We start from the raw sequence: 11,929 nt of genomic DNA, 5'->3' as shown, positions 1-11,929 counted from the left end.
TACCCTTCGCTTCAACGCCATCGCGTTATCCACTCGGACACTCGGCCAATGAGTCTTGAACTTGTGCAATGGGGTGAAGTTTAAATTCACTTAGTATTGTTTGTTTGAATCTTCCCAAATAGGACGAAACGCGCGTCCTGGATTCCACTGCTAGCCACTGTCCATCTTTGCTTATCATGCTTGTGAATCAAGGCTATATCGAGGCAATACGCACAGTATGCACATACGCCAATTAGAGACTGACCAGTTGCAGTTCTAAACATCGATGGGAAGATTCAAACAAACAATACTAAGTGAATTTGTCTTTTTATAGTTTCTCTCTTCAAATTCATCTCTTCCCTTTCCGTAAACTCGTACATTTGTCTCATCTGATAAATATATTTCAACGATATTATTCTTATTATTATATCGTGTTAATATCCGAGTGATCGATAGGTTGACTGACTGTTGTGTGGTTAATGAGTATGGGCTTTTCTGACAGGAGAGTAGTGTTCACGTTATTGAGGTTTGGAGACATTGGGTTCATGACGAGTCTTGATGCTTATTAGATATAATCCCAGAATCTCAGTGTTGATATTCATGCTGCTACTCGAACCCAGCACCTCTTACTTCAAACCGTAACCAGTTTTCCACTGAGCTACAGAGTCTAGCTGGACACTGGCTTGTTCAAGTGGTAGGAAGTAAGTTGTATCCTGCTGACAAGTTTCAAACAGGATGAAACTCATATTCTGCATTCCAACGCCAGCCACAAACCAGATTTACTGAGTTCTGTTTGCACTAAGCTTAGCTAATAACTAACCAGAATACATAGTTCGTGTTTTATTCCGCCCGCTAAATGTGTAAAGTACTAATCAATTGTGTTATATCAAACGATAGTTCCTCAAGCAATATTAGTTCACTGTAGTTGACACACGTGAGAGGTTACTATTCAATTTTATTGTCTTTTATGGATAATTTTAATAGTTGAGATCATGAGTCATTTGAAGCTAGACCACCATGGAAATCCTGGAAGCAGTAGATGGCCGTTTCGTCCTATTGTGGAACTCCTCGGCAGTGCGCGAACAGTTTTCATAACCCGAAAACTACTAGTAGTTTTGAAGCGCTTATCCATTAAATATGATTCTTATCGAGTTGTAAGTGAGCCCAGATGAGCAGGTTCTCACAAGGACGAAATGGCTGTCTATACCTTCCTATTTTCCTACCTAAGATCAATCCATAATATAAACTATCATGATTATTTATTCACCTGTCTTTCTATAATCATCATAATTACTATAATATTTCATACCGCTAGATTACTTCATCGATTTGCACTATGAGCTAATGTTTCGTTCCCCATTTTAGTAGTAGAGGTTTTGGACCTAAATACTAAACAAAATGATATTAGAACGAGTGTAATAGTACCAATAGTAAGGTGTGTTAATATTATCAACAACTTTAACCACAAATGTTACTAATGATGGATGTTAATTAGATTTATTTTTTCCAATTATGTACTTTATTCTATGTTTCGAAGATTGTTAGACAAATATACCTGCCTATGTACTTGTGTTTATTCTCAAATTTTTCAGTCTTTTGTACTAAGTACTCATTACCATAATAATAATGGTGGTAATAATAATAATATCACCACTAATACTAACGGTAGTAATAATACTATTGATCTGATTATTGATTTATATACGAGATGTGAAATTTGTTGACAATGGTCCATAGGACACATATTTATCCATAGCTATAACAACATGTAACCATACTCTAAGGGAAAATATTTTTAACATGAAGTAATCTAATCTAAATTATGATAATATCTAATGAGAGTTTTTAGTACATACTTACAAATTTTTATCAAACAATCTAGACATTTAGTTCTGTATTTCGACATTAAGAATGTGTACTTTTAGTGTTATAATTCTATCCATTTAACAATATTTGTGTTAGAACTATAGAATTTATTAACATAGGCATCATATTTCTTATGATTAGTTTTCTTGAAACATTTTAGTTGTGATGAGCAAAGATAGATAGTGGCTAGTAGTGGAATCCAGGACGCGCGTCTCGCCTATTTGGGACTCGTCAGCTAGATGTACCTGGATTACAGAGTTGATCTTTATTCTGGGACTCGAACCCAGTATCTTTCGCTTCAAACGCCATCACATTATCTATTCAGCTACTGAGTCCTGATAGCCACTTACTTGTGCAATGGGGTGAAGTTTAAATTTACTTGGTTTTGTTTGTGTGAATCTTCTCATTGATCTTTAGGACTGCAATCAATCACTCTCTTATTGGTATATGTGCATCCTGTGCGTATTGCCTCGATATAGCCTTAATTCACAAGCATGATAAGCAAAGATAGATCGTGGATAGCAGTGGAATCCAGGACGCGCGTTTTGTCCTATTTGAAGCGAAAGGTACTCGGTTTGAGTCTCAGAGTGAACATCAATTCTGAGACGCAGGTACATCCAGCTGATGAGTGCCGAATGGGACGAAACGCGCGTCCTGGATTCCACTGCTAGTCACTATCCATCTTTGCTTATAATGTTTGTGAATTAAGGCTATATTGAGACAATACACACAGGATGCACATATGCCAATAAGAGAGTGACTGATCAATTGCAGTCCTAACACATTGATGGGAAGATTCAAACAAACAATAACAAGTGAAGTTTAGTTGTAATATGGTAACTTAAACTGCTACACGTTAAATAGCCTAACTAAGGATAATTTAATAAACGAAAATTACTTTGACAGTTACTGTATGAACATTACTTTCGTATCTACTGATAGGTATCGGGAAAAATAAATTTTAGCTAAATATACTTATATGCATATTTGAATTGTCAAGATACCCAGATAATTATTAGTAAAAACGTTTGTGGAACGCATCAATAATATAAATCCAGAATGCCACTAAATATTAAACTTTCAGTCTTTTTGGGAATTGTGCTATTCTTTGATCATTGATTTGAGATCCAATGATTCATACTTCTAACTTTCGTTTATTCTCATTATTTTCTGCGTTATCACGTGTTTATACTGAGAGTAAATCGATGTATACACTTTACACTTAAAATAATAACCACAAACAGTTAAATCGATTTTTCATCAGTCCGTACCCACGACTCCATATAAAATGCGTCAAGTCACTCATGTTCAAGATTTTTGATACATTACACCTAGAACGATAAGGGAAACCCAACAGTACAGATTCCTAATTTAAGTTGTAGTACTACTCTATTCTCACATAAGATGATCATCAGTTCATGGTGAAAATTAATTTTAAAATATCAATACCCCCTTACAAAACACCTTTTGTAATTATTATTACAATGTTCACCAGTGACTGTCTTTCAGATGAACCTTAGAACATTTTAACAGAAATTCGCAATTAGTAAAAACAATCAAACTGCGTATGGGATAGATATATAGAGATAACGTGGGCGCAGGATAGTGCTATATCACAGATTGACTGAAGCTACGAATGTGGACCACTGGCTTTAGGTCAGACGTCCAAGTAAGTACTGTTCACCGCGAATCATAAAAGCAATGGGTTCATTTCTACGTGGGATCATCAGTGAGAACTGATGGGGAGGCTAGGAATACGATGAAACAGTTACATAATCTGCTTCGATTTCCGACAGTTTTTCAGCTAGTGCAAAAACTTTCATTTAGACATTCATAAAAAGATGAAAAGAGAGTTCGGTGAGGGAGTTCATGACAAATTGATAAATAATTAAACTGGTGTGGAATTCAAATGACAGTTCTTCAAGTTGCCACCATGTGGCTAGAACAACATACAAATAAAATCTGCTCAGTAAGGTGTTTCATATTTAAATATATTATGTTTTGACTGTTTTTATCGTCAACAATATTATTTTCACCAAAAAAAACGATTTTTTATTCTTGAAATTGTCAAGTGAAAAGTTGCTACGAGTCAGTTGATTTTTTTGGGGTTAATCTCAATCAGTAATGGGGATGAGAAACATTGTTTCTTAAGGTTTGTAGAAAGAAGTAAGACAATCAAACGTGGAAGTGTGTTGACCTTCATATTGAAAATTGAAAAAAGTAAGATCTTCAATAAAGATATTGTAGTAAATTTATAAGTATTTGGCTTACAGACACAAAGAAGCTTTAGTATATATATATATATATACGGTACGATTTGCATCATAGTCACGAACACAGAAAGAATGTTACAATTTTGTGTGATAAATAAATCAAAACAAAACACAAAGTTATATTTGCGCTCAATTGACAGAATAAACGTATTTGAATATTGAACTAGTAAAGATATCATACGATATTAGGACAGTATGTTGTTTATAAAATACACTTGACAACCACGCTTATTATTGTCATTTGTTTTTTCATAGATAAACTTATTTCATTGATTATTATGATAAATATTTACTTATTTATTTTCTTCTTAAAAAGAAAGTTCATCTTGCCGATTACATAAGAAAGGGTGACTAGAAAGACTCTATCTCTAACAGTGGTATGTTGAGAGAGGTACAAGTTTTAGTTTATGAAATAAAAGTGGCGAGACTGTAATTTATGGACGAACCAATCAGACACAGGACAACAGGTCTTGGATATTTGCGCGAAATTCATTCATCGATTTGGCTAAATAGCATTTTGGCAATCTCGTTGAATCTATTTCCTAATCCTAACCATCAAGTGTAAATCATCGTTCTAATTTCTCGCACTGGTTTATAACCCCATGGTCCTAGTTAGTAGGTGGGTATTCTCAAGGTCACTTCAGCGTCGCTCAATGGTCGTCCATAAATTATTGTCTCACCATAAAAATTTCTTTTACTTTGTAGATAGTCTTTGTTGATGCCAAATACCATAATGTACAAGTATAAAATAGTATAAAAAATTAGGTCGGAAATTTTTGATATATATATATATAGAAGGAAAATAAGAAACTAACCTTGTACTATGTAATGAGTTTTTAATCTTTTGATTTGTTATACTTGATGATAATTCAGCAACCAATAATTTTAATGCACGAACTTCCGATTGAAGTATCTATAATTGAAATTATTTTCAAAAAGGAAAAAAGCATCACTGTCATATGGAGATATGAAGTAATTAAAAAAAAGAACCATTATTACAATACAAAAGACCCATTTCATTTGTTTAAACAATAGTACAATATCAAGTTTGTGTACAAGTATATATTGATATCGACATGGTAATGATATAACCATAATTGTTTTGTAAATCATTTGTAAAATTCATCTATAATTATCAAACATACATTTTGTTGAAAACTCAACAGTATTGTTTTTTGAATCTTCCCATCGATGTTTAGAACTGCAACTGGTCAGTCTCTAATTGGTATATGTGCATCCTGTGCGTATTACCTCGATATAGCCTTAATTCACAAGCATTGTAAGCAAAGATGGGTAGTGGCTAGCGGTGAACTCAGTGGCTGAGTGGATAACGCGATGGCGTTTGAAGCGAGGGTACTGGGTTCGAGTCCCAGAGTGAACATCAACTCTGAGATTCAGGTACATCCAGCTGACGAGTCCCAAATAGGACGAAACGCGCGTTCTGGATTCCACTGCTAGCCACTATCCATCTTTGCTTACAATGGTTGTGATTTTAGAATTCATTTGGTTATGATAAATTGAAATGTTTTTCATACAAAACATTTACCACAAAAAAATATGAGGTATCATTTTAAACACTGTCAATAAAAACTAAAGCCACTTAACTTTATGATCTAAATAAATAAATTAGTAATCTTTCGTTGGTAATGAAACCTTTTTTATCATATGTTATTCAGAGAAGATCAAACATACATTTTCTTGTTTGCCTTTTAGTCTTAAATTTATTCGAGTTTGCTTGGTCAAATGGAAATGATTAAGTGTTGATACTTAATAATAAAGTCTCATAAATATGTCATCGTTATTACGTTTATTTGTATTTTCACGTTAATTTGGTATCAGTAACAGTCAAAACTAAAGTATCCGTCTTATTCTACTTTGAAATCATCAACTTAATGTACTTATATATTTTAAAAAATTGGTGTTGTCACCGCAACTCAAACAAAATAACAACTATTTCAAGCACCATATGGTTTTCTTGTCGTGTCTGGTTCCATGTCAAGCCAATATGGATTATTCTAACTTATGAACAGACTGATTTATTCTTTATTTATATTCTTTATAGGTCACATTTTTACCTTGTCAACTATACGCTTACTAACCTTGACTGTTTTTATATGTGTCTTTATTGCAAATACTACTCATCACATGTATGTAACTTATTTCTGGTCTGACTATAAATGCCGAGTCACACTTCATCAAATCGGTTTGGCTCGCTTGCCTTCTCCGTTTCTCATTTTGAATGTCTGTCTGGGTAAACGAATGCTTGAAGTAAATCTTTCTAATGTAACCCGTATTTAGCTTCTTATCACCGCCGTCACACAAACGGGATTAACCTAGATGATATACGGAATCAAATGGAAGATTTGTGTTCATAGCATCTTCGTACGATCAAACTGGAGTCAGATATTAGGCCACAAAATCCTTATAAGCTGCAGAGCTAAAACCGTCATTTTTTTGTTAAATGATGATCAAGTTATTTATAAATGGACAACATTAACACATCAATATCATAATCACTATGGTTATAAAAATAAATTTCAGGAAGTTCAAATTCTATTAACAACTAGTTTCATTATGATGACAGAAAACCATTCTGAGAAGTGATGAATTGTGTGATGAATTCAAGCCTTATTTTGATTACAAACAGGCTAGAATGGAACCATATTTATCAAAATAATTTATAATTCAGAGTAGAATAATATCATCGAACTACGAAAAATCCGATTACTACTGATTCATACTTTATTTTTTTTATTTATCTTATTTCATTTACCAAAAATACCGTATCAATTTCAAATTTCATTCAGATCTATCAACTGAATGTCTGTTTTTGAAGACATATTTAGCTTATTTTATAATGTCCTATGCAGTTTGTTGAACATTCCGTGTCCCTGAAGCTTAACAGTTCTAGAATTACAAACTAATTCACTGTAAACGACTAGTTCCTAATGGTTTTTTTATAGCAGGATGGAAATTGCATGAATTCATCCGACCGACAAACACCAATAATTGTGTTCCGTCAATAACAAGTAATTGTACAGGAATTTTAGTGGAAAAGACACTTGCTGTTCACTTAAGCGAAAACAGGTTCAGAGAGGCTAAAAATTACAAAACAGTAACTAAGCGTTGATTTTCTAGATCACTGGACCATAACTTCATGGTAATGTAAAATCATGACATCATATCATTTCGGTTAGTGACGATGACTTTTTATTTTCATGGATAGATGAGTCAGTCAGTATTAACGACTACATTGTATTTCAATATTTTATTCTTACTAACCAATTATTTTAATTTTCTACAAGATTTACACATAATAAATCCAAACCCAACTATATGATGAATAAGATTACCTCATTTTCTTGAATTTTCTCTTTGGCTTGTCTAACGGCATACTGTTCTTTAGATAAGGCTTCATGGACCTATTGATAAACAGAGTAAATGAATAATTAGTTTTGAATTGATAAAATGGCAAATTGGAATAACTATTCAAATTAAAAGCGAATGTTCCCACAGTTACTTTCCTGATCCGTCACGTGTGAGTTCTAAAATGTCAACGAGAAACGATCACAGGTGGTATATACTACTGCTCGTGTCTTGCTCACTAAAAAATGTGGTGTATTGGCTTGTTAGATGCCATATGAGATATACTAAAAAATAAGTCATAATAATCGTAACAACTACCTGTTAATAAGAGTGATTAAACTTATAATTACTAATTATTATTATCATTTATAGCAGTTGGATTATTTCGTTTACTTATCGTTTGTCAGTCAATCGAGCATAACTTCCCAGGCCGAAAATAAGTTGTCATCTGTTTATGACTTGTAATTTTTCTACTATCTTGCAAACTAATTATCGGTACTACATGTTATGAAGAGACAAGAAAAAGAGAACAAAACATTTGGTAAGTTATTCTCCGACGAATCAGTTCGCATAATCAGTGAGTTCTAAACACAGCCGTTGATTTACGGCACTTTTATATGGTCAGGTTTATATTGTAGTGTATCTTTTGATTCACCAACTGATTCACTATCTGTTCCTGTCTTTAATTCTCAGTCTATTAAGTATAATTGTATTGTCCAGTTTTATGTCAAAAATCTAGTTATATACATAGTGAGATTTACTATTTACGATGCTTTGTAGTCTTATATTTTGCACATATTATAATCCAATGTAGAAAAAGTACTTATGACAGCTCAACAGGCTTTCTGACTTGCTCATTGGAGGTATGGGTACGTAAGAATTGGGGTAAGAAATCGACTGGATGCCAAATACAGTAATCACGTCAGTAAACTGATTGTTAGTAGTTTAAGCGGGAAAACATCATACCACTAAGGAATTAAGTCCAAATGTCGTTGAGCACTCTATTTTATGATTCATAAAGGATCGAATAGATCGTAAGTTTATTTTGCCACACCTGGTAGATTATAGGAATGAGATTAGCGAATATGAATCATTTAAGACCAACGTTTATATCCATATGTTGTTCTAACGAAATCTGAACTTGCTTTTTACACGAAGCACAATATATGGGTAAAAAATCTCCGTATTTACACAGCTTTTGAAATAAATTTCGTAATTCAATTGTGAAAGAATACTTAGTCATCAACTTTACCAGTTAGTTCATAATGCAGTTGGACTTCACCATTCTCAGTCATTTTGTTTATATTTACATACTTATTTTCTTAGCATAATTAACGTTCTAATCGTTATCGTTTAAGTTGGAATCTAAGCTGAAGATCAAAGTACGTAATCATTTTATTCATTTATCGCCACTGTTCACATCAAGAATATGATACGTGTTAACGTATATATATTTGGGACCACTCATGTAAACTGGATTGTTATCATTGGTATTGATTCATGGATCATTTTGGTTGATTTTCCATACACAGAAATAATAGTAATAACAAACATGACAATTTATGATGTTTGTCGAATTTAGTAGTGTGTTTGTGCGTGTTAGGATAAATGGAATGAATTTCGTTGTGTAAATCACAGACTGAATGAATCAATTCAGTAAACTATGTGAAGGAGACTAAAATGTGTCGTTAAAATTGACAATCAATAAAAAAAATTACAATAGGAAATATCATTATAAATTTAATATTGCTCCATACTTGGGCTCCTATTTGACTGGAATACTTTTTCTATTTCAACCAGATGACCATCGAAAAAATTACAATATATATCCATTTTTTTCACTTACCATTCTGTTTGCTTCTTCAAACAAAGTAGCATTGAGTTCCATGCATTCACTATTCATACGTTCAATGTAAGATTTTAAACCGATATTTTCTTCGGAAGTAATTTTAATCTTTTCTTCCAAGCTAATCATATCATTATAAGTCTGAAAATGAAAAATAATGATTGGAGAGTAATGAATAAGTATTCAAAATTTAAAGAGAAAATGAAAGGAAAGTATCTATGATATACAATAGAAATTTTATGGATATGGTTTTTAATATTGTTTAGGTTGGTTTCAGACTGGGAAACGAGTAAGGGAGTGTTATGTCTGAAGCTGTTTCGAATTCACTTAACCAGCGAACGGAGCAAAGACTTGTGACTAGAGACCGAAAAGCTAGCTATTCTGACGCGTCCAGACCCAGCTAACGAGAGTGAGAAGTCCAAGTTGGATGTGAGGAAGATATATTCCGTAAGCAGCCCGAAGCACAAGCAGTTGAAACAGGAAGAAATCAAACGTATATATAAACAGCATAAAATTGTCCTTGGGAAGCATTATAAAATAGCACACTAAAAGATACAACGGACCAATAGCGTTTAAGATATTTCCAAGTGGGAAATACGACTCGAAGGTGAAAAGAGCGCTTTTGGTGCGAAAACAAGGAAATTCAAATTTTCAAAATAAAATTACAAAAATAAGTCATTTACCAAGTGAGTTCTTAGAATCTAACATCCCCAACAGGGAGTTTGACTGACTTATCTTTGATAACGCTAGTAATATGCAAAAATACATATTGTTGATTATTTTATCCATATTACGTCATAAAGAGAAAACAGTATGGAGTGTCAATTTTACCAAAGATTGTCTAATTGCTTAACATTGCTTAACAAACCTTCAGAACATTACATTTCACACCGTTGAGTCTTCTGTTCAACCTAATTTTTCTACTCATTGGGATATTACAAATATATTAATTTATTTATAACAATCTACCCAATGCTCAATTTATTCAAAATTATCAAATCAAAACTTGGTAATGTTACCTATCAAGTTAGTGTGTCCAACGTTGACAAAAAAGTGTTTCTCCTAACCTAGAATACAAACCCTTATTTCCCTAATGAGTTATAATTACTCACTCTTGTCACTTTCATTCAGATCAGTATTTCCTTCCTTAATTTTTGAACAACAATCAAACGATACTTCACCTGTGAAAATACTTTTTTGTACATTTTTATTGTTTCTTTTATTTTAAACTGCTGTCTACATAATATGTTTCTCTACTCAAAAATCAATTTGACTAGTCGCTTTAACAAATCCGATACAGACTTTATGAAACAAATCTAGGTGAACAAAGTTTATGTACTTACCTACTTACCAATTAATATTTGTGCTATTTATAAGGTCACTACGTGTTAATCAATGAGCAGATGATTGTTACAATAAAAAGTCAACAAGAGAATATAAGAGCCTACTTGTAAGTACTCGATCAGTTCACACATTCTTACAATTTTTGTTATTCTAGACCTTTAATTTTTTCATTCCCATTATACCACCAGGTGAAGATACTTCCAAAAAACATAATAGTTTCTATAGAGGTTCCTTGATGCCCTATTGCATCATATATATGTTCTATAACAAATAAATATAATTTGTTATACATTAAATCATTTATTTTAAACATACCAAGTGGTTTATAAGACTTAGTTATGTGGTGTATTCATGATAGACCCATGGGCTAACAAATTTCTGTGTTTAACTGTTTCATGAGTTACAATTTCAACCGACTTTATTATTTTAATGACAATGCAACTGAACGACATGTAGACTGTGTCAAACAGATGACTAAAAATCTTTACACAGCATCCACTTAATTAGTAATATGTGACTGTTAAAAAAAGATATTTTAAATGATATTTATTAAATTTAAGTTAATTAGTATTAACTTGAACTATGACACGGGAAGGTACTAAATCTCTAGCAAATTGATCTACACTGGGTTATAGAGTTGTATTATTCATTATAATGGCTATTATTTGGATTAAAAAGTTCAAAGAATAAGATCAGTTTAGTAGACTAAAGTTAGAGTATGTTCATTTTTACGTTTGTTCACTTTCAATTTATCCTTAAAATTATGTATGGTCAGATGAAATTTACCGACTACTTATTAATCCTAAACTAAAATTGACATAGAATGCAAACGATATGTAAGACAGATAAACATAGTCTACAAAAAGCCTACCGCAGGTGCTCATTGGTCAGAGTTAATATAACCGACTGACACAACGAAATGGAAATAAAAAAAGAAGTTCAATTAATGTAGTGTCAACCATAAAAAGAAAGGATACACCCTAAGAAAATGATGTAAATAGACAAAGTGGAAAAGTTTGTATAAAGGGGTATCGGGACTCAAGCTTGAGAAGTACATAAAAACTGAATGCATCTAGGTCACTGAGAATGATCCCAAGTCATTTAGCCCGAATTTTCCAACCACTAATCGTGGTTATCACACGGACCCTAACCAGGTACTATACATCTACTTATTTGCCTCAGACCAACGAAACACTTAGTGGTTAGGCATACGTAATACATGTCTTAACCACCTCGATCGATGAAGTTTGAATAC

At 32.7% G+C, this 11,929-nt stretch overlaps 1 protein-coding gene and 2 non-coding genes across 3 annotated transcripts in view; 1 reads left to right on the top strand and 2 right to left on the bottom strand.

The window, feature by feature from the left end:
• Positions 1-9,459, bottom strand: part of Smp_011220 (putative glucosamine-fructose-6-phosphate aminotransferase) — a gene marked incomplete at both ends in the record, with an annotated part of 18,754 nt that extends 9,295 nt beyond the window's left edge. The window contains 3 exons of the mRNA XM_018796251.1: positions 4,935-5,031; positions 7,472-7,530; positions 9,327-9,459. Of these exons, the coding sequence (XP_018650483.1) occupies positions 4,935-5,031; positions 7,472-7,530; positions 9,327-9,459 (289 nt within the window). The remainder of the gene's footprint in view (positions 1-4,934; positions 5,032-7,471; positions 7,531-9,326) is intronic.
• On the bottom strand, positions 43-108 carry Smp_tRNA_00862_Gln_TTG.1.1. Its single transcript has one exon. It is a non-coding gene (tRNA).
• Positions 6,435-6,508, top strand: Smp_tRNA_00038_Pseudo_TTG.1.1. The gene has a single exon. It is a non-coding gene (tRNA).
• Positions 9,460-11,929: the final 2,470 nt, after the last annotated feature.

This window comes from Schistosoma mansoni, chromosome 2 (genome assembly GCF_000237925.1).
Source record: "Schistosoma mansoni strain Puerto Rico chromosome 2, complete genome".
Lineage (NCBI taxonomy): Eukaryota > Metazoa > Platyhelminthes > Trematoda > Strigeidida > Schistosomatidae > Schistosoma > Schistosoma mansoni.
The sequence above is the reverse complement of the archived record's forward strand: the minus strand, read 5'-3'. Positions and strand labels throughout refer to the sequence as shown.